Source organism: Vicia villosa, linkage group LG6 (assembly GCF_029867415.1).
Source record: "Vicia villosa cultivar HV-30 ecotype Madison, WI linkage group LG6, Vvil1.0, whole genome shotgun sequence".
In the NCBI taxonomy this organism is placed as follows: Eukaryota; Viridiplantae; Streptophyta; class Magnoliopsida; order Fabales; family Fabaceae; genus Vicia; species Vicia villosa.
Genome location: NC_081185.1, coordinates 149,561,593 through 149,586,239, shown reverse-complemented (window position 1 = coordinate 149,586,239; position 24,647 = coordinate 149,561,593). Strand labels below are relative to the sequence as shown.

The following is a 24,647-nucleotide window of genomic DNA, read 5'->3' as shown; positions in this document are numbered from 1 at the left end:
TACATTAAAAGCACAACGAAAGCCATGTGATTCCAAACAGTTCAATGAATTATATATTCCACATCCCAGTTGGAAACGTGGAAATTCACCTAAATAATCAATGCACATTATCAAACTCCTTCCAATACACCAATTGATTATATAGATACATTGAAAATGCTTCACCCCCAAGAAAGAAAGCAATAGTTTTACAAGAAACATGTGATGATTAGAATATTTTCCATGTTTTAGATCAATAAGACAAGTTTTTTAATACTTAATCATGATTATTAGCCGTCATTTTTATTGAGCTTTGCACTCTACTAACCTTATAAATATAGGTTTGTATTTTGATATTTACTTACTAAGATAAAAGTCACATTATTTCCAGGTTTTGAGGAGAGTTCATCAAGAAAATTTTATTCATTATCAATGATGAAGAAAAGGTATACCTATAGTTTGTTATATATGTGTTCATTTTGTTTTTTGTTTTCTGTTTTTGTGTGAATGATGTTATTATGATGAAATAATTCAGGTTGGAGGGTAAGGTGGCAATAATAACGGGTGCGGCGAGTGGAATAGGCGAAGAGACGGTGAAATTATTCGTCAAAAATGGAGCATATGTTATTGCAGCAGATATTCAAGATGAATTAGGTCATAAAGTTGCAGATTCATTAGGTTTAGATAAAGTTACGTATCATCATTGTGATGTGAGAGACGAAAAGCACGTTGAGGAAACGGTTAACTTTGCGTTGGAAAAACACGGTCGCGTTGATATTTTGTTTAGTAATGCAGGGATAATAGGCTCGTTGTCCGGAATACTTGAGCTCGATCTGGGCGAGTTTGAGAAAACTATGGCTACAAATGTTGTTGGAACAGCTGCTATGATTAAGCACGCGGCGCGTGCGATGGTTGAGAGAAAGATCCGCGGATCGATTATATGTACTACTAGTGTTTCTGCTTCTGTTGGTGGAACAGGTCCTAATGGTTACACTACATCGAAACATGCTGTGTTAGGACTTGTGAAATCTGCTTGTAGTGAGCTTGGTGGTTATGGAATCAGGGTTAATAGTATTTCGCCTTATGGAATTGCGACGCCGCTTTCGTGTAGAGCTTACAATCTTGAACCTCATGAGGTTGAAGCTAGTACTTATTCTAATGCTAATTTGAAGGGTGTTGTGTTGAAGGCTAAGCATATTGCAGAAGCAGCTTTGTTTCTTGCTTCTGATGAAGCTGTTTATATCAGTGGTCATAACTTGGTTGTTGATGGTGGCGTATCGGTCGTTCGTAATACTACGTGAGAGCATGTTTGAATTGACAGTGAATTTATCAGATCACCACGAATTATTTTTAACAAAATTACGGTGTCACTGTGATTTCAGATATGCTTTATATGTTTTATGTAACAAATTTTATGACTTGGAACTTTTCATTTTCATTATGTTAGTAAATCTTGATCCAATGTACTTGTTTTTTTATTTTTGAAAAAAATTGTAAGTTCATTGACCATTTTTGTTCAATTAGAAAGCTTGTTTGCTTTGTGATTTCAGATATGCTTTGTGAGTTTTTTATTTATTGTTCCCATGATGTGCCACCCATTTCTTGCGATGCAAGAATTATTTATAATAATTGTTGTGCAATGTGCCATATCTTATGCCACCCTTTCTACGAAGTTATTAGTACTATAACTTAAGAACGACCACATTGAGACAAGGGAACCAGAGATGTTGGTGGTTTTTATTGTGTTTCCATATATTTTATCAGATGGATCATGTGATAAGTCTCCATAAACATTGAGACTATAGATGAGAGTATTTTCAATGTTGGTTGATGATTATTAGGTTCATGTTGATCTAATCTCTCTTGTGAATGTTGATAGTGATGGTTGATCCATACTACAAAGGTTTTTTTTCTTAAACACTAGTGCATTAGAAAAGCTAGCCTGACACAAAAAATGACAACACACCGTATGTATATATGGTTAGACATACGTTTTGCTTTTTTTAAATAATTTTGTCTGCCTTAGTTTTTGTGCCATGGTAAAAATGGTTTGAAATGGTTGTTGGTTTAGATACGGTGTAGAGAATTTTAGTGTCAACATAGCACATCTCCAAGTGCATACATTAAGGGTAGTCGTGACCAAAAAATTGGAATTTTTAGTGGCTCTAGATGTAGTGTCTAACTCAATATGTCAAATTTGCTATCACAATTGAAAGTTAGAAAGGTATCACCTAAATGTTATCATATGTGATTTCTTTTTCTTCAAGCGATTAGATCAAGATAGAAAAATTGTTCCTTAGTTATGTGTTCTTTATCTCCTCCAAAGAGGTAAAACTTCATAAAAGCTTGTTTGAATGATTTTGTGTATTGAATTTTTTTTTACAAAAATACACTATTAATAGGAAAACACTAGTCTTAGCGGCGAAGACTATGTGACCTATTGAATTTAGTTTAGCTGGTTAATTACTTTGATAATGCGTGAACTTTTCTGTTATAGGTAGTCGTACGTTCGATTTGATTTTCTCTCTTTTAATGTACACTATAACAACAACAAATTGTATATTTTCTAATAAACTTTTACCTCGGCTACTTAATCCATCCGAGTAAAATCTATTTCATGAGGCATCTTTCTTTCAATTTTTTTAATGTTACTAATCATGGAGAAATGTCTTTCAGTAACACGCTTCGAATCCCAACAACAGTTGTTTTAATTTTTTTAATCTATGTTTAAATCATTTTCCCTCTTGGTCAGCTTTAGTAACGGTAAGAACAAATGAATTAAATTGCAAAAATAAAATAAAATAAAATAATGAATGATAATTTTTTTGAAAAGAAGAATAAAAAGTTTGAAAAGGAAACACCAGAACATGTTGTTTTCTTTTCAAGTATTTAGCATTCACCATTTTCTTTTTGCATTGCAATATCGTCTCAATTTTTTAATATATGGAAAATTTTGGCAATAAAATTTAATGACAAGGTTCAAGTATACCATTTACTTGATAAAATAAAACTTGACATTGATCTTCAAACCAAAATTTTCAAGATACCATTTTAGGACATTCAAAGTCAAATCTTCAAAGTCAATGATACAACAACACAACATGAAATGATATTATTGGGTTTGGTTTATGGACGAAATTCAAGTTTTGTTTAGGGTAGAAATAGAGTTTCGTTAATAGAAGATGAAATTTGGAGACGAAATGAGTTAGATTTAGAGAAAAGGTGAATGAACGTAAAGCTTTTGTACATAAAACTATCTAACTTTTCTTAACAGTTGGTAAAATAGACCGAAGTGAAAAATTGTCATGGTCCTTTTTTTAATTTTTAATTGTAACAAATTATTTCTTTCCACGGTTGGTAAAATTGATTGAGATAAAAAGTTATTTCACTTCTTTTTTACTTTAAATTAAAAAAAAAGTAAATAAACAAAGTTGTAGCTTATTTCCATTTAAAACAGAACAATGCCCCAATAAAGTCTTATCTCCATAAATGTAGGAAGCATTATTTCCTTAGTAATTTTCATCATATCTTCTTCAACTCATACGAAGCAAGAAAAGAAAACACAAAACTTGTAAGAAGGAAACACAACTAATTTCTTTGACTTCTTATCATATTTCTAGTACGTGAAACATTTCCATCATTCATACGTATTATACTAATGTTGTTGTTGTTGAGACCCTAAAGTGTAGAGGTTTATTTGAAGGCACGAGGGGATTTATCCTCTGCCTTTTCAAGCTAGTTTTCCCTATTTATCAGAATTGTTTGCGAGTTCCAGGCCCAAAGTCAGTTTGTTAGGATATTGGACTTATGGGCAGTAGACTTGGAACTTGAAAATAAACATGGATTCTCTCTCTGTTGCTTCCAAGTGTGAATTGGATGTTGTTCTTATTATCATTCTATTAGTCTCTCGTAATCCGGCCGTAGTGACTCTTTATGTTGGCAGGGCCGACTTTAGGGGTAGGCCACCAAAACTACTGCATAGGGCTTTATTTTTTTTTAATATTTATATGAAATTGTATTAGTTAATAAAAAAAATTTAAATACAAACTTTTTAAATTATTTTATATCAATTAAATAATAACGTTCATTAAAGTTTATAATAATAACAATTGTTTAGGATGTGTAATTTATAATTGATTAATTTAAAAATTATTTTTTTTTTAAAATTTTTTGAGACCCTGTTTAAATTTACAATGGTCTAATTGCAGAAAATTAATAAGTCATATTTTATTATTATTTAATTCTAATCAATATTTTTTAAGTCTTTTTTAATCAACAACTTAACCGTCAAAATTTTTAGACCCTTTAATCGTAGTCCGTCTTACACTTTTATGTTCTCTAACAAAAAAGAATACTTGAAATTTAAGTTTTTTTTAAAGAACTTTGCTAATATTTTTTCAATTATGATTTTTTTAAAATGAAAAGAGCTGTGATTAGATGCCTTGATTGTATTATCAATTAAAAAGAAAATATACAATTTAATGATTTTACATCCTAAAAAATCTAAAATTAAAATATATTAATCTAAATAAAAATACTTCTATTATATTAAAAAAATTAACTTTAAGTTTTGTCTCGGGCCTCAAGATGCGTTGTGCCGGCATTGTATGTTGGTGGCCTGATCCTATTGTGTTTTCTGTGAAATCAGCATATGCAAGACTTTTCAGCAGCTACTTCTCTAATTCTCTTCTCCATCCGGCTCTTACTTCAGCTTTGCAGTTTGCAGGTCGTATGGAAAACAAAGTCCTCAAGTAATAATATCCAATTCTTCATTTGGAGGTTGTTGTTACGGAGGCTTCCTACTTGTTATAAGGTTGCTAAACATGGCATTGTGACTGGTTCCCACAACTTAACCTGTCCTCTTTGTTTCAATCCTAAAGAATCCATATTTTTTATCTCGTTCTATTTCTGCTGGTATTTATGATGAGGTTATGGATCGCTTCCTTAATTTTGAAGAGCTAGGAAAAGGGAGAATTATCAAAGATTTCATAATGTTGTTTCGGTTCTCGGTTACGTGAAACTTGTGCCTAGCTAGGGAATTAGGGGTAATTTAGGCTTAATGACCTATAACAATGAAATTAGGGGTAATTTACGCTTAATGACTATTGAAGTTAATTTTTAAAATTACATATTAATCCAAAACCTAATAATGTGTTTGGATGAGGTAATTGGAAATTTTAAAGGAATTTAAAATTCAAAGCAATTCAAATAATTCAATTGAAATCCATTCATTTTAAATTATTTTGTTTGGATTGAGTATTAAGGTAATTCATTGTTAGATTTTTGGGGTCATTTTTTATAAAATTTAAATTTTTTGGACTAAATTAAAAAAATTGAAAAGTAGGGACTAAATTGTAATTTTTAAAAATTTGAAGGACCAAATTGTAAATTTTAAAAATTATTAAGGACCAATTTGTAATTTTTTGAAAATTTTTGGGGTCAATTTTATAATTTTGGAAAATATGAGGACCAATTTGTAAAATTTGAAGAAATAATAATAACAAATACATTCTATGGAACATGAGAGAAATTTCAAATTCTTTGGTTTTTGGTGTCATTTCAAAATGATTAAATTTAACTTAGATGAAATACTTCATAAATTTTCATCATTTTAACAATTCTTCATTTTTGTATCCAAACAATAGATTTTGGTCAAATCATTTTAAATTCCCTCAAAAAATTACTTTCCCTCATTAAAATGCTTCATCCAAACACACTCTAAAGATATTGGGTCTATGTCTTTACCAATAAAAATATTAACCGAAAATTACTTAATTATTTAAATGTTATTTTTTTAGTAAATAAATATTATTTTCTTAGTAGAAATAATTTATTGTGAAATAATAATTTGGAAAGTTCATGCAATTGAATTGTTATAGTTAGATAGTAGATGTAATTTTAAAATTTGATTGATACACATCATAAGGATAAATTGCTCCAAAATTTACAAAGGGAAATTTAAATTGAAATAAAACACATTTCTCCTAACCATAAAAACTTGAGAAAATAGAAGAAAATAAAAATTAGATAGCTCGTCTCCATCATGTGAAACCATAAAAAAAGTAAACAAGACATATTTTTTCTTTTCTATTGCTCCTCTCTCTCTTCTTCTTTGCACGCATGTGGATTCCCAGCTTCCTCTTTTGTCTTTTTCAACTTTGAGCAAGTTAGTGATACGGTTCTCATATATAGCGTCTGTTTGTTTCAGCTTTAAAAAAATAGATTTTTTTTTTTGTATTTTTGAAAATAAATTTTTTAAAACCGTTTTTTAAAATATTACAAGTTTTTTTATATTCGTTTTTTCTAAAATGAAACACTAATTTTGACATCCTAAAACATAAATATAGATTATTGAAGACCAAAACTTTCTCAAAATCGCAATTTTTTCAAAAAGTTGTATTTCAAAAATGATTTTTGTGAAAATCTATTTGAAATAGCTTCAAAATTAAGTGATTTTTTGAAATTTTGATATCCAATTTTTTTCCCATATATAGATGATATACCTAAAATCACATTTTAAGAATAACTATTCAAATAAAATTTTCATTTGAAGCTTTTATAAAAAGTTTCTTTGTAAAAATTTTTTTCACAAAATTTTATAACACCATAAAAATCATTTTAAAAAAAAGCCAAAACAAACCGGCCCATTATTTCATGACAGATAGATCACAAATGGTAACATGGCACAACCATATATATGGTGACATAACTCTGAATTTAAATATTAACAATTGAGACAAAATTTGAGATAACAATATGCTCTAATAATATTTAAACACTCCCACAATGTGTTGTGATGTTTAAAATATGCTATAATAATTGAGACTAAAATATGCTCTAATAATTGAAGAAAATACACCATTGTTTTTTCTTATAAAAATGAGTGGATAGATAGAGCACCAATGTTCATAGCTCAAAGCAAGGTTGTCAGAATCGAGTTTTTACCTTAACTCGTTTTACCTAGGTAAAATCGAAACGTAAAATCGAAACGTAAAATCATGGAGTTTACCTCATACTAAAATTATATTAAATTTATATATACGACATATATATACTGATATAATATTCTAAATGCATTAATTATTTAAAATTTAACTTAATTATAAAACAAAAATATACTATATCATCATAATAAAATGTAATATTCACAAACATGTATCAAACTACATAAATTGTTCACCAAATCATAAAATGTAACATCCAAAAGATTATAAAAAAACAATAATTTCAAAAGTTTTTCAAGTTCAAAAAAATAAATCTTTTCATCTTCTTCTTCAACTTAATCAAAAGTTCAATCCATCTACAACATCATCTTCATTAATTAGAACATTCATATTCAACTTGATTAAACCCATCTCCAAATGTTAAAAATTCTTTAGTATTATAACCAAGATATGAATGTGAATAAAATTAAAAATCCATAGAGAAAATTTATGGGGCAAAATATAACATGTGATTTTTAACTTTGACAAAAAAAAAGTAAAATCAGGTCAAAGAGTAAAATCCAACGATTTTACATGATTTTACACGATTTCACCGATTTTAGAAAGATTTAAATCACGTAAAATCGTTCCAGAATACGATTTTACATAAAAAGGTTTTTACCTGCGATTTAACACGAAATGCTGACCTAAAAACGTGAAATCTATAGAGTTTAGGTTTTAAATCGAGATTTTAACAACCTTGGCTCAAAGCAAGGTAACTCATCGAATCACCAATGTCAAAACAAAGGTATGGTACTATCTTTAACATATGCCTCTCTCTATATATTTCTGAAATTATCTTTCTATCTAGTTTACTCTATTTTGTTATTGTTCTCACTTCTCATCAACATGCATAGGTTGGAGGGTAAGGTTGCTATAGTGACAGGAGCAGCAAGCGGAATAGGAGAAGACACAGTCAAGACATTTGTTGAAAACGGAGCATTCGTAGTTATTGCAGACATCAACGACGAATTAGGTCACCAACTCGTAACTTCAATCGGCTTAGAAAAAGTGAGTTACCACCACTGTGATGTGAGAGATGAAAAACAAGTTGAACAAACTATATCTTTCACCTTGGAGAAATACGGAACCCTAGACATTATGTTCAGCAATGCTGGAGTTCCAGGTCCTATGTCTAGCATACTAGAATTTGATTTGAATGAATTCGACAACACCATGGCTGTGAATATTCGAGGTGTGGCTGCAACTATTAAGCATGCTGCACGTGTCATGGTGGATCGAAAAATCCGAGGATCGATAATCTGTAATGCAAGTGTGGCTGCATCTGTTGCCGGATGTGGTGGTCATGATTATGTTACATCCAAACATGGTCTTATAGGACTTGTACGTTCAACATGTAGTGAGCTTGGAGCTTATGGGATTAGAGTTAATTCTATTTCACCTTATTTGGTTGTCACACCTCTTTCATGTAGGACACTTGGTAAGGAACAAGGTGAACTTGAAGCTAAGGGAAATGATTTTGCTAATTTGAAAGGAGTTACATTGAAGGGTAAGCATATTGCAGAAGCTGCTTTGTTTCTTGCTTCTGATGAATCTGCTTATATTAGTGGACATGACTTGGTTGTTGATGGTGGATTCTCCGTGATTAATACTTCTTTTCCTAATATTATTAAAAAATAGATTTAATATCATATTTTGTAACTTTATTCATTTCTTTTTCAATTTACTCGTGATTTACCTACTGCCCAATCTTATCTTGACAATGAGAAAATGTTGCTAATTCAATCGCTAAATAAAGGAATTTTGAAAGTTCGCCAGAATAAGTTATGATGGAAATATTATCTTGGTCTGAAATTTACAAACTTCCCATTGTCATCACCGTCTCATCTATTGAGGATGTTATAAAGTGTGTCTCATCTGGAGCCACCATTGATGACTATCAATCAAGATTGAGCACAATAGAGACTTTCAAAATTCTTCATGACAGTTCCATTCTGTATGAACCAACCAATCCTGAAAATCTGCCTGCATCTGCTCAAACATGGTTTAGATTCCTGCTTCCATCCGCTCAAACATGGTTTAAATTCTCTCTTACCAATCTCCGCCCTCGAGCATCGGCTAGAAGTGTTTTGTCTCAAGACGATAGAATCTTCATTTATCTTTTGTCTTATCACTTCAGGATAAATCTCCCTAAAACCATTTTTAAACACCTGAAACACTCCATTGAAGTCTGAAGAACACAGGTGCATTCCTACATTCCCTACGGAAGGATATTATATGAGATAATATTCTGGAAAGGAATCTGGGCTATGGTGAAGAAGATTGGACCAGAACATGCACTGATTGAAACAAGATGTGATAGAGTAGATGAGGTTGAAGATTTTGATGATTAAAACCTTAGCTATTGTATTCAAGAGAATTTGTGTTTTAGCTAGGTTCTGTCTTATGATGTTAAATCTATGTATCTGCTTTTAATTTGATGTATTCCTTTAATCGTTAATGAAATATTTGTTAAGGACTTTATTCTGTTTGCATTGCTATCATATTCTAACATGCTTTTCAATTTTTTGATGATGTCAAAAAGGGGGAGAAATGATAATAATGTTTTTGATAATGATTCTGATAATCTGAGCCTGATAAAAGGATGCAAAATTATTTAATAATAGTATATGCATTTACCTCTGATATTTTCTTGTTTACCTCTGATATTTGCTTGTTTGATGATTATCCGAGGAACTCTAAACAAGTTCATTAGGAATTCTAAGACATGTCATATATCTCAAGCCTCACATAATTAGATAAACCCAATACTGTTCAGGATTTCAAAACTTTTGAAAGTTAAAGTTATCTTGATTATGTTCAGAAGACGTATGAAGGTGTAGATAAGAAGAACTGAAGAAGCTCCGAAAAGTTAAAATCTGATACTCCAGAAGGACCAGAAGAAATGGCATTTCATCTCCACCAAGTCTGAAACTCAGGAGAAGTTTTCTCATCTAAAGACAAGGTTTCCTTCTGATAAAAGGCGTGGCCAAAAATATCAGAAGTTACCGAGATATGTTTCATGCTACACAAGTTGTGATTAACAAAGATTCTAAAGTTATGTAGTCCTGATGTCTATAAGAAAACAAGCTCTAAAGATTTGAAGACTTTAGTTCTGATGAACAGTAGCAAACTAATAACAAAGATTATGAAGTTATGTGGTCCTGATGTCTATAAGAAAACAAGCTCTGAAGATTTGAAGACTTTAGTTCTGATGAACAAGTCTAGACGTTAAAGGTTTATAATCTAAAAATATTGCTAATTCAATCGCTAAGTAATAAACCGTCGCTAATTCTGTCGCTAAATTGTAAAAACCGTTGCTAAATTGCAGGAGTGACAAAAGATGTGAATAATTTAAATAAAATAAAATTAGAAGACTAAAAAAATTTGAAATATTTAAGAAGCCCACAAACATATTTAATCCTAAATAATATATAATTTTGTTTCATATCTTCATATAAAATGCATATATAAGGAGGTATAGTTTTATTCTACACTTTGAGACATATTTTGGCCGTGTCATTCTGTCATGATAAACATGTTGTATACAAGATCAATGAAATTATATGAAAAATTAAAAAAAAAAATTGAAAAAACAATGACATTCTCCATAGTTGAATCTCCCAAGGGGAGTGAAATGGTGTCCCCTCCCATCTATCATCTTGGTTAAACATGAAAACTAAGAAAATTTATGCAAAGTCACTTTTCATTTAGCTTAATAAAGTTTTAGATAGATAAATGATTATAATCTTTAACTGTATAATCTTTAATTTTATATGCTCCTAGTAACTTCCCCTTCTTTATTGGTGATAACAAAAAGTGTTAATAGGTACTCCCTCCGTCTCATAATAAATGTTTTATTTGAGCAATGCGCGGTTTTTAAGAAAATGATTGGATGTGTTGGTTTTAGTAAAAAAAATAATGTCATTTACTAGAATACTCTTATTAATAGTAGTTGAATAACGTGAAAGTTAATAAATAGGGGTATAATAGTGGAAAAATAATAATGATTGATGCATTGGAATTGTAAATGAACAATTAATTTGAGACAAGCAAAAAATGCAAATGAGACACTTATTATAAGACAGATGGAGTAACTTTTTTACGGTTGGATCTGCTAGAGAAAACTTTAAAGTAATTGATAAATTATGTATTTTTAAATCACCACATTCCTATTTAATGTAGTACTATATTTCCACTTATTCACGCTTGTATTATTATTCTAACAATAATAAATATTTTCATCTTCATCTTTTATGGGTTAAAATGTAAAATAAGTTTTTTAAAATTTGAGAAAAATAAAAATAAAATCGGATCAAATTTTATTCTAAACAATTTAAATTAATTAAAATACATAAAACTATTTTACCTCCGAATGTGAACACTATATAATTTAAATTTTAAATCTAAATTTTAACAACCATGACTAAGAAATATGTGAAGTGAATAAAAAACTTGAGAACATTTAATATGATAGGTGAATTTTTATCTACCCAACACAAAAAGTTAGATAGAGTTACCCTTATTGTAAAATGTTTTGGAAACAACCAAAAAAATATACTCCCTCCGTCTCATAATAAATGTCTTATTTGAGCAATGCGCGATTTTTAAGAAAATGATTGGATGTGTTGGTTTTAGTAAAAAATTAATGTCATTTACTAGAATACCCCTATTAATAGTAGTTGAATAACGTGAAAGTTAATAAATAGGGGTATAATAGTGGAAAAATAATAATGATTGATGCATTGGAATTGTAAATGAACAATTAATTTGAGACAAGCAAAAAATGCAAATGAGACACTTATTATGAGACGGAGGAAGTTCTATTTAATAATTATTTAAATAGGATAAAATTAAATGATGGAATGTGATTGGTAGAACGTAAGTATCTAATTTTTTGTGATAGAATAGATAACCTTCAAACTCCTAGACAATTCTTATGAGTTACATCAAGGAACACAAGCACATGCATTGCACATGCTTTAGACATATCATCCTGAATACGCAACTGGTCACTCTCACCATACCCACTAGTATTACTTTGTCAAAGATAAGATAATTTGGCAGTAAGTACATCACAAATCTATTTTTCAATAATACTAGTAAAAGAATTATTAATAACAGAAAAGCCACCATCAACCACCAAATTGTGTCCACTAATATAAGCAGATTCATCAGAAGCAAGAAACAAAGCAGCTTCTGCAATATGCTTACCCTTCAATGTAACTCCTTTCAAATTACCACAATCATTTGCATTACCTTCAACTTCACCCTGCTCCTTACCAAGTGTCCTACATACAAGAGGTGTTGCAACCAAATACGGTGAAATAGCATTCACTCTAATCCCATAAGCTCCAAGCTCACTGCATGTTGAACGTACAAGTCCTATAAGACCGTGTTTGGATGTAACATAATCATGACCACCACCACCGGCCACAGTGGCAGCCACACTAGCTGTACATATTATCGATCCTCGGATTTTTCGATCCACCATGACACGTGCAGCATGTTTGATAGTTGCAGCCACGCCTCGAATATTCACAGCCATGGTGTTGTCGAATTCGTTCAAATCGAATTCTAGTATGCTAGACATAGGACCTGGAATTCCAGCGTTGCTGAACATGATGTCTAGGGTTCCGTATTTCTCCAACGTGAAGGAAACAGTTTGTTCAACTTGTTTTTCATCTCTCACGTCACAGTGGTGGTAACTCACTTTTTCTAAGCCAATTGAAGTTGCGACTTGGTGGCCTAATTCGTCGTTGATGTCTGCTATCACTACGAATGCTCCGTTTTTGACAAATGTCTTGACTGTGTCTTCTCCTATTCCGCTTGCTCCTCCTGTCACTATAGCAACCTTACCCTCCAACCTATACATGTTGATCGATACAAAAACAAAATAGAATTGTGGGAGGAAACTACTAGATAGAAAGATGATTTTGGAAATATAGAAATCCATATGTTAAAGATAGGATCATATCATACCTTTGCTTTGACATTGATGAATCGATGAGTTACCTTGCTTTGATTGAGTTATGAATATTTTGCTTTGTGTATCATTCTCTCCACTCCTTTTTATAAGAAAAAAGAATGGTGTATTTTCTTTCTTTCGCAAATGAGATGTTAAGTAAAGGTGGCAACTTCATTACCAAACGAAAAAGTTTTTTTTTTTTAAATAAGTAATATATGGTATTAATTACAAACGAAAATACAAACACATCTTTACCCCTTTAAACAAGTAAGAGGTAAAATGTTCTAATAATGAAAATTACAAGCCGAAGAAGAAACGTTAACGGTCATAATCATTTTCAAGAACTAAGAATAATAGCATTATAACTTTCATCAAAGTTAAAAACATAACCTTTGAACAATAGTGTTTTTCATTACCCATAAGTTCCACAAAACCGCAAGCCAAATGATCCTAACAGTTAATCTTTCGTCTTTTGTGTTAATTTTATCAAAGTGTTCCAAATAACACCGCAACTCCTCTTTTGATAATTTCTCCGAAATTCCTAACCACCTTCCAATTTTTTGCTCGATATGCTCGTTAGTAATGTTAACCAATTGAGTTGTCATAAATATAGTGGTTAAAAATAAGTTACTTAATAAGTTATTGAAAAAAATTTAATTTTTAATTATGACAATATATTTCTTAATAATTGCAAATTTACCCATCTTAATGTATTTGTTATTGTATGATAGTATCGTTTTCACTTCTTAGAAGAATTCCTATGTAGCATTTTATAATACTCCACATAAAATTATCTAAAATATCAATTTGATGAGATATGAACTTGTTAAAAAAATTATAATGAGCACTACAAAAACCATTTTTTAGCTCGGTTAAAAGTGGGTTAATTTCTGATTCGTATGCGAGATAACAAAGTACGTCATAGAAAATATCATTTTATCTTTTGATTAAAATTTCATCAAGAAAGATTTATTGGTCTTTAATTTGATCCTCAGCGACTGCATTTTTATTATTTTCAGAACTGGATGGTGCACCCCACTTTTTCCCTCGGTTATATGAAAAATCAAGGTAATAGATTCGGTCTTACTATCCCGACTTTATAAAATAACCGAGGGGAAAACATTGTTATTTATTTAATTTTATTTTGTTTTTCTAAATTTTTTTCGTTTTAACTTGTATTACAGAACCTATTTTACCTATTTCTGAAACAAAAATATTGTACCTTTTGCTCATTTCTGAAACAGAAATATTGTATCAAAAATATTGATTGTTTACACCAATTGCAAAGTCAAAATGCTACACACCTTATATTTTCAAAACAAATCTAAACAAATGATTAGCCAACAAAAGCAAAAACCAAAAAAGCAAATTCTTGAACAGCCGTCCAAAAATTTTCTTCTGTGAGTTTTGCAACCGGACGTTAAGCACCTATGATTTGAACCACATTTGAAACAAATTAGGATAATCAACTACAACAACAACATTAAATATTTAAAACACTGATCTCAAAAACAATAACAACAACAACAACATTCAAACTTCAATAACAACAACATGCATCATTAAATACAACTAACATAAATAATTTATAATCATATATAAAAGTCACAAAGAATAACACTTAGTTTAGGGGTTTTTAATTTTCTGACTATTACTTCTAAACCATGCAACATATGATATTCTTCGACATCTTTACATGTTGAAAAAATAAATATTTGTAAAAAGCACTCAAATGTAAAATGAATAATATATATTATGAACTCATATAAAATATTTACTTAGTTTTCTCATATCCTCTCTTGATGATCATGATGAATAACATCCCCATCATCTGAACCAATTTCTTCAGATGAGAGATGTACATGTCTTGCGAAAGAATAATTGACCATCTGAATCATCATCTCAAAATTTAAATTTTGATCTTCATCACTATAAGGAATATGTTTTCCTTGTAGAACAATTGACCATCTAAGGATCAGTAACATAAAAAACTTGTTTTGCTTGGGGATGCCATGATGAATGACGCATTATATAAGCTGTCTTTCAAAGATCAACCTGTGTGAGTCCTAATTCATCAGTTTCTACACCAGTGTTACTGTCAACCCACTTGCACTTAAATAATTAAAGACACTTAAAAGTAACATAATCAATATCCAAAATCACATCAATGACCCCAAGGTACACTCTAGATGCTAGTATAGTATTGTTATCTTTGTTCAAATTTTAGGGTTTTAACGATGTGACGCCATTCACATAAGAAGATATATATGACATTCGTTCATGTTGGGTCATTTGCTTCCTATATTACTTAGAAGTTAAACTAATTTCTAATGGGTTCATACCTAATAACCTAGATTAATATAATTTAAATGTGTGTGTTCTATTTTGGATTTGTTATAAATAATGTATGTGTACTGCCTTGTTAAGAAAATGTATTCTGTCACAAAATGCGTGTATAAGTTTTTGTGCAAAATGTGTATAAGTGTTGCCTGACTGGTTTACTTCCTATTGAAAATGTGTGTATATATGTTGTGTCATAACACGTGAATATAGGTTTTTTCATAAAATGTGTAAATATATTGGTCGAAATGAAAAGTATGTAATTTAAAAAAAAAACAATGTTTTTCCCCTCAGTTGGCAACTGAGGTAAGTACTAACTTTTCACCTCAAGTATTAAAAGAAATTGAGAGGTAAAGTTGCACGCGCTTCGAAAATACAAAAATGTAATTGTTGAGGATCAAGATTATGACTAATAGGACTTTCCCATTGGTTGGTATATCAATTAAGGGGAAAAGTGGAACATTTTACATGACACCCATATTTACCTTGGATAGAAAACTGAGATAAAAATTCTTTCCTAACTGTGATAAAATCACTTTATCGTAGTAGTGTCAGTTAGGATGACTCGAGTTCAATATGGGAAAATTATGGCATATTTTGGGCGACCTGCAACACATATTTCGGTAACTTGTGCTCTACTTGTATGATCTCATGACGTTTGTGTGTTTTCCGTATTCTTCTTCTTTATGGGTTGTCCTTTCTTATATCTAGCAAAATTATTTCGATACACAATCCCACAAGCACGAGGTCTTCAAATGGGTGAAATGATTTAATCCAGGCAGAGGTAGCTTATTTTTTAGCGAGACTTTAAGTTGAGTCCCCTCAGACAAGAATTTAAGTTGATTCCTCTGGGCAAAACTCTGAGTTAAGTTACTCAAACAAAATTTAAGTTGAGTCTCTCATGTGAGACTTTAAGTTGAGTCCCTCATGTGAGAATTTAGGTTGAGACCCTCAGGAGAGAATTTGATCTGAGACCCTTATGTGAAACCTTAAGTTGAGTTCCTCAGGAGAGACTTTAAGTTGATTACCTCATGCGAGACTTTGAGTTTAGTCCCACAAGAGAGACTTTAAGTTGAGTCCCTCAAGTGAGACTTTGAGTTGAGCCCCCCAGGAGATACTTTATTTCGAGTCTCTCATGAGAGACTTTAAGTTGAGTACCTCAGGCAAGATTTTAAGTTGAGTCCCTCAGGTAAGACTTTAAGTTGTTTCCCTTATGAGAGACTTTAAGTTGAGTCCCTCAGACAAGAATTTAATTTGAGTCCCTCATGTGATACTTTAAGTTTACTCTCTCATTTGAGACTTTATAAAGGGTGAGTTTGTACAACTCTTAAGCCCTTACTTTCGTACTATTTGTTTCATCATCTAGTTAGAGGGGTTTTGTAGCATCGCCCTCCAGGGTTTATTATTGATATTATTCGGACCTTGTGGTAAATTTCCCTATTTCATTTATATTTCTTCATAACTTTAATTCGGTCCAAGGCATATTTTTTGGTGTTGTTCTAAATGAGTATGTTTGCCCCATGTGGCAAGTCCCTAGAGCGTGACCTAGGGGAGTTTTATTTTTTCTTTATTTTCTCATCGTTATTTGTATTCTTGCCATTTTTAGACCAATTTATAACGTCACACTTAGGGGTTTTTCTTTAATGAATTTGTCCACCCCTTTTGGCGATCTGTTTATGAAATTCTTAGCATTGTAGCTTCTCTATTATTCAAGGATTAAGAGATGTCTCCTGCCAAGGTGGAAATGATTTCTCATTTAGAATTAAATGAGTAGCCTATTGAGGCGACAAGGGTCTTTCAATGAAGGTACACCGATGCAATTTCCTAGTAGGGAGATCGAGATCTTTCAGTGAAAGTCCAACATTTTTATCACCTCTAAAGGTGGCAAGGATCTTCATGTGGAAGTCTAATATTTGTATCACCTCTTAGGGAAGTAAGGATCTTCCCTAGAAGTTTATCATTTGTATCACTTCTAAAGACAACAAGGATCGTCTTGAGGAAGTCTAACATCTTCAATAGCATAAGGATTCCTCCGGTCATCAACATAAATCCTGTAGAAATCACACAACTAAAAGAAAATAAGGGGAATGAGTTTCTCCTTAAAAGAATATTCCCCATTATTCAAACGTACAATTTAAAGAGATCTCAAAGAAATTATACAAAACGGCAGAGACAAAGTCTCGCCTCATTCAAACAACCATTAAAATGACTAACTAAAATAAATTCTAGGAACTGCCAAGTCTCATGACCTTTTCAGGGATCTTTCTTGATAACTCCATGATTTCATGCCTAGTTCTATCAACTCGTATTTTGATACTCATAATGCAGTTCGACACATTTTCCTCTTCGTGGACGAATTTTCTTTTATCTTTTTTGTGTAATGGCTTTATTATCTATGAGATATTGGATCGAACTCTAGTAAGGTCGAAGGGTAGCTTCTTGGTTCGACAGGATTAAGCATGAAGTCGAAGGTTGTTCACATGCTTGTGTCGAAGATGCTAGGGTTGTTAGCATGTTAAATTAGGTTTAATGTTTAAACCCTAATTTGTTAAGTTAGCTTGTTTATTAAGTTGGCTTGTGTAATGGGCCTTGTGGAAAAAGCCCATTAGTTAGTATGTTAGGTTTTATTATAAATAGCATACTAGTCTCTCATCATTATACACAGCAAATCCTAATTTAGGGTGAGAGAGGTTATCGGTTATTCTTGTAAAATAATCTTGTTTTCTAAGAGAAAGTAAAAGAATAGCAGTTATAACCAATTCTTGTGTTCTTATTATCTTCCCTAATTCCCTATTATATTTTGTTCTTGACATCGTTTTTCACAACATTATCCTTTAGCGTTATAATTTTTCATTTTATAAACCTGCTTTACGTAATCACTTGGTCTGTGAGATTTGTAAGTTGGGCCTACTTGTCGGTTAGCTCGCCAAGTCATGATAAATAATAAATAAAAATAAAAATTTATAAGTAGGGCCTACTTAGTCGGGACTACTTGTCGCATACCATTGACGCCTAATGATAAACATTCATGACGCTAGTAAATGTATATTTTAATAACTATTTCTATCAGAGTATTAGAAGAAGTAAAAAAAAAGCACGATGTAAATTAAAATAAAAAATTTAAAGGATATTCTACTTTATTATTGACTATCAATCTTCAACACCATAAAACATGTATATATAGAATTATTGATTATCAAACATCATCCAATGAAACATGTATATGTAAAAATAAAAAAATAAAAAACAATCAAGCGTGACAGAAAGAATGAGAGAAAAGAAAATTAAAGAGAAAAAAGGAATAAAGAAACTGTCATATTTATTTTGGCTGACACTTGTACCTCTACCTTATTTTCTTGTTTGTATGTCTCTAGATCTATATTTTTTTGTTCCCTTTCATGTTAAAATTGATAGATCTCAAGGTAAAAAAATAGTAGACCTCTTAAAGTTGTTTATAGTCTCTTATGAAAGATTTCCAAAAATTAGAAGAAAAAAAAATTAGCACAAAAAAGGAGCAGTTGAAAATGAAAACCATGAAAACGGTATTAGTGAAGTTGAATAAAAATATGAAATAGCTGAAAAGGATAAAACCCTAAAATTTATACCTTTATCTTATTTTCTTCTTTGCATCTCTCCATATCTATATTTCTCTATTTTCTTTCATCTTAAGATTAATAGATATGAAAGTAAAGATAGTAAATTTATTAAAGTTGTTTAAAGAAGAAAATAATGGCTTTACTGAAGAATGAATTTGGTTTGGTGTTTTATGAGAAGAGAGAGATCTGGGATATGAATGAGAAGAGAATGAATATGAAATGCATTGATGAGAGAGATGGAAATCCAAAATGAGAGAGAGAAAGGAGGATAATATGATGAGAGAAAGGGAGAGAAAGAAGGAAAAGTTTTGCAGAATAATATTATTAAATAGAATACAAAATTTTGAAACGAAATGTATTGGTTTAACAAAATGCATACCTTGCTGTTTGTGGAAGCAACAAGGGTAGTCCGGTCTTTTCTAGAACCATCAATGTTCTTATATGGTAGATTGTAATTCACATGCGTAACATGCCCATAATTGTGGTATTCAATTCTATTTATTATAAACCAGCATGGAAACTAATGTAGAATAATTCAATAAAAATGCATTATTTAAACCAGTTCATACAACCAATTACAAAGAAATTAATTCATATGTGTGCCTTAATAATGGATTGGATGAAAGAAATGAAAAGAAATTTGAAACCAACAAGAAAGTTGAGTCTTGAATGTGTTGATTGGTAGAAAAAATAGAAATTTTAAGAGATTATGAGAGATTAGATGTGTGAATCAGTGGCTCTGTTGTGTTGGAACAGAGAGAGAATAAGAAGTTGGGTGTTTATGGACTGTGAAAAATGGTGGAAAAGGGGTGATATTTAAAGACATGTTGCGAGGTGACAAGCACCTAGCAAAAAAAAGAGTCGTTGGACTTGCAGCAAGCCATACACCTCGCAACCCACTTGACTGACAAACGTCCCTTTTCCTCTGCACCATCATTTAATTTTCAGATCTACTTTTCTCCCCAATTTTATAAGAAATCTTGCGAAGTGTTTATCACCTCGCAACGTACAAACCCGTTGACACTTGCGGCATGCGCTTCACTTCGTAGAATTTATGTCAGTAAAAGCAACAACGATCACCTACTACCCTGCATTTTCAGTAAATGCAATGTTTACGTTTCCAACAACTTTTTTAAAATATTGTTGCGGGGTGTTAAACACCAAGCAACTTTTTTTTTTTTGAAAATTTCAAACTCTCCTCCCTCTATTGCAAGACTGGAAAACATTTATAATTATTTTTTTAAAAAAACTGGATTGTGAGGTGGTGTACATCCTGCAAGTGAAATAATTAGCGAGGTGGTTGTCACCTGACAAACTCACCCAACTAATCTACAGTTTTCTTGTAGTGGGTGTCCAGTATATTTGACAGAATAAAAGCTTCAACTGTTCTCACATTTTCTTTTAAAAATAAATAAAACTCAACGATACATACAAAGTATGCATGCATGTTGCTGATCTGAAGTGGCAAGAATATTGGACCTGCTATGGCAAGTGATATTGAAACAGATTATTTTGACTACATAACTACTCCAGCCAAACATCAAATAATATTATAAATAGAATAATTTAAATGTAAATTATAAAACCACTTAAGCCATACTTGTCTAAAAACCATGCTTTTAGTAACTCGATTTACAATTGGCCAAAGATCCACACTTCTTTTTTCTTCAATAAATATCAATATTCATCTCATTACACACTTCTTATTAATTCCAACAAATTTATAGCAACAAAATTAATTATTGAAATTCACATTCCAAAACCAACTAAATTTTGGCATCCAAGATTCAAGATTAACGACTCAAAATAATACATAAATAGAATAAATTAAATCTACTTACTTGAAATTAATAAAAGTTGTGAGATTCACACTGAAATAGACTTCCTTGATATGAGTTTCGTGTTGTCGTCGCCGTCAATAGTAGAGTCACATACTTCGAATTTAAGACTCGGGTGAGTTTTATCATGTCCCGTAATGGGTGTCAATTATATCAATATTAAAGCGAAAGAACTTCATTCAGAGAAATCAAAGAAGAGGAAGAATCAAAATGAGTACTTATGGTGAAAATTTATCCAAAGAAATCAAAGAAGAGGTCCAAGTCATGAAAGAACCAAAATAGAAACTGAGTGCTTCATCCAATGCTGAGAGGTCAGAAGCTGATGTGGATGTAGAAGTCCAAGTCGTTGAAAGAGACCATACTGCTACCAAACCTTTGAGACCCATGAGAGCTCTCAGGAAGAAGAGATCAAGAAGAAAAAAGGTGAAAAGGTCAGTCATAGCCGATTCTGATGACGATGATGAAGCAAATTATATTTGGTCAAACTTTCTGTCAGATAGAGGATTTAGATATTATTAATAATCAAAAGATAAACTTTTTAAAATTTTACTTAATAAAAGTTTTATTCTACGGTTTCTTATCTGTCAGCTTAAGGTTACAACTAATTTAGGGGTTTCATTCTATGGTTTCATACACTAATCTATCAGCTTTCATCCTATACTAAATTTGAATAAAACTAAACAAGGAAATGCTTCATATTTAAAAATTATAAGTTACAATAAATTATCTTGGACAAAAACAAAACAACAAATTAATGACAAACTGTTTGACACTGTCCCACTGGGCGTGCCAATTTGTTTACGGTGATTTCCGGTAAACAACCGCTAGTCCTCCAAACTATAAATATATTTTGGTTACTCGCAGGATCGACTAGATTGATCCTAGGACATAGTCAAATAGTTATCTTTCGAGATAATTTGGCTCATATTTGTTGGTCTTTTGCTTCGAAACTTGGTTATAGTATGAACATGTAAGTAACTTGTGAAATAAACTAACAAATAATGTACACAACTGAAACATAAACTGGTTATAAATGTAAGTAAAACTTTGGCCAGAAGATAAAGGAATGTAATTTTCAGAAACGTAAAGTACAGAAATGTAAAGTGCAGTAATGTAGAGACTTATCGAAAAGAAAACTGGAAATGAAGGAAAGACTGGGTGAAAAGTAAAAGAAACTTAAAGACACTTTGATTATGTAAATAAAAATACAAACATATTAAAAGTGTGATGTCATACGTACATTTCTCAGCGAATTCTTTCTCTTAACACTTGATACTTGAGTAATTTGCGAGTGATTTGTACAAAATGAACACACTGGATCCTGATACTAAGACCCTTATTTATACTAATTCGACCCTAACGGTCCTACGCTAATGAAATGCCACGTTGCTCACATGCATGCGTTTCGAATCCCTGGGGCGCCATCTGGCCTTGTTCGGTTATACAGAATATTTCGAAATTCAAATCCTCCTGCCTGAATTCTCTTTCGATACGTGGCAACGTGATCTTTAGTGAGAATGCAACGAAATACGCTAAGATTAAGTACTCTTTGTATTTTGAAAAACGCTTAAGTCTCAAAGACAATCTATCTCGATTCAGCTTCGATTTCAATCATCTTCATCATAAATAACATCCTCAAAAATGGCCTTTAAAAACCATTTATTCTCAAGAATGGCCACCGATAGCCATCTTCTTCTTCGAACTCTAAGGGGGTGTTTGTTTCGGAGATACAAATGTTATTCCCGGGAATATGACATTGGAATTCACATATTCCTTTGTTTGTTTCAAGTTTTGATAAATTATTCTCGGGTACTTTTTATTCCCAGGAATAAATTTTGTTCATGATTTTTTTCATTTTCATTCCCATGTAAAAGGATGAGAATCTTACATTTCCATGGGAATATAAAATAACCAACTATAACTTCCCACTCTCATATTATTTTAACACTTTTATTTTTTAATTTTTAATTTTTAAAATTTAATCAAAACAAAATCTAAAAATATTCCTAGGAACTTTATTCATTTGCCAAACACATTGATAAGAATAAAGTTCCAAGCAATAATATTCCTAGGAATGATATTCCCAGGATTATAATTTTAATCCTTCAAACAAACACACCCTAATTCTTCAAGAAGCATATCCTTCAATCGAAATCTCCAGCTAACAGGTAGACACTTAAGGAATTAAAAAGATAAAGAGTATTTATCTCGGATAATCTAAAAAACCAAGGTAACAAACCATCCCCGTAAAATCTACCAAAAAAAAGGCGCCTTTTTTGTTGCAGAAAAAATAAAAAATAGGGATTTTTTATCTCGGTTTTACAGAAAACCGAGATAACATATCTGTCGTAAAATCTAAAAAAAATAAAGGTGCCTTTTTTGTTCCATATAAAACATTAAATAAAAGGAGCTAAGAATCAAACCTCAAACCCTGAGCATGTATTTATGTTTGTTTTATTTAAATTCGAAGTAGCCGATTTATTATTATTATTTAAATAAAACAAGGGGCTCTGGTCACTTGTTCTCGCGGGTTTTTATCTTACGTGGTGAAAGTTTTGTCATAAAAAGCGTTATTTGTTGTAATGTTACTTCAAGAAAAGGGTTGAAGATATTGGTGACTAATGATGAATGTGAAGATATAGATACAACATCAAATGTAGTTTATAAAGAAGTATTTAATAATATTTTTTACTTAATTAATATTCCTTTCTTTAAATTTATACATTTTAAATTATCATAATATTTTTTTTCTAATTTATTGGCTTTCAAAGTAAAAAATGAATACTATAATTGCAAATATGATCTAAATGGTATACAAGATAATTTTATATGCAAATAGGTTTAAAATAGGATGGTATGATAGGTTTAAAAGTCTTGTTTTATAGCATGGGACATAGCCTGTTTAACTAAATATGCTTATAAAAAGAAGTCTAAACTTTTTCTATTTAAAAAATTGTCTGATCTTGATCTGTGTAGATTTGATCGTAGACTCCTGTTAATTGATCTGACATATTTCTATCATACACAGAAGCAAAACAGGAAACAATAGAAAGAAGATTGTGCAACAACACAATTACTAATGGGACAATATAAATGTGAATAAATAACTTCAAAAAAACAAAATTTAAAAACATTGATAGTTATGTATAAACTACACGACACGACACGACAGGGACATTCTAACACATAAAATTTTAAAATCTACGATATCAACACCAACACCGTTACGTATTTGATATTTGACCTTTATTTATTTATTATTAAAAATCATAAAATATTAGAAAAAAAATTAATGTTTCTAATCTCTCATTAATAACTTAACTTTAATACATATTTAATACTTTTTAAATGAGTGAGAATTGTCCTAAGAAATTTATTAAATGTGTTAAACAAAAAATAATAATTTTTAAAAAAAATATTTGTCTGAATTGTCTAACACATATGATATGAGTGTCATACGAAGATCGGTCATTGATTCAAAGAGTATCGAAGCAATGAACAAACTTAATATTTGAAATATTTTTTTACTTTTCTGACACTTATTAATTTTTACTGATATGTGTTGCAGAATGTCATGTAAATGTTAGACGTCAATTTGTGTCAGGCAACGCAATACAACTACTTTTAAAAGTGTTCATTTCAAAGATACTTCCTTTTCTAAGATGAAATATATTTTTATTTAAAATTATTTAATGAAATATCAAATAATTTTAAAATTTTAAAATTTATAAAATTTTATAGAGTTAAACTTTTATGTTGAAATTCTTCTAAATAAAAAAGATAGAGAAAATATTTATGTAAAACTGAAATTTCAAAATATCATGGAGTGTAGATATTTATTTAGAATTAAAATTTGACAGGAAGCTGTCATATATTATAGGTTTGTAAAAATTGTAAATATAATATGATAAGAAAGGTTTAAAATTGATATTTAACGGGAAGT

The 24,647-nt window shown here is 30.8% G+C and overlaps 3 protein-coding genes across 3 annotated transcripts; 2 read left to right on the top strand and 1 right to left on the bottom strand.

Moving 5' to 3' along the window:
• The first annotated feature begins 222 nt into the window (after positions 1–222).
• LOC131612734 (short-chain dehydrogenase reductase 3b-like) lies at positions 223–1,328 on the top strand. The gene is made up of 2 exons (XM_058884489.1): positions 223–425; positions 515–1,328. Exons 1-2 carry the CDS (start codon positions 412–414, stop codon positions 1,278–1,280), a joined length of 780 nt encoding a protein of 259 aa, XP_058740472.1. The 5' UTR covers positions 223–411; the 3' UTR covers positions 1,281–1,328.
• A 6,478-nt stretch (positions 1,329–7,806) lies between these two features.
• LOC131612733 (short-chain dehydrogenase reductase 3b-like) lies at positions 7,807–8,645 on the top strand. The gene has a single exon (XM_058884488.1). The coding sequence runs from the start codon at positions 7,812–7,814 to the stop codon at positions 8,601–8,603; it is 792 nt and encodes a 263-aa protein (XP_058740471.1). The 5' UTR covers positions 7,807–7,811; the 3' UTR covers positions 8,604–8,645.
• A 3,188-nt stretch (positions 8,646–11,833) lies between these two features.
• LOC131612731 (short-chain dehydrogenase reductase 3b-like) lies at positions 11,834–13,097 on the bottom strand. Its single transcript, XM_058884487.1, has 2 exons — positions 12,945–13,097; positions 11,834–12,829 (listed from the first exon to the last, which is right to left on the bottom strand). The coding sequence occupies exons 1-2, from the start codon at positions 12,956–12,958 to the stop codon at positions 12,046–12,048; spliced, it is 798 nt and encodes a 265-aa protein (XP_058740470.1). The 5' UTR covers positions 12,959–13,097; the 3' UTR covers positions 11,834–12,045.
• Between the last annotated feature and the right edge of the window lie 11,550 nt (positions 13,098–24,647).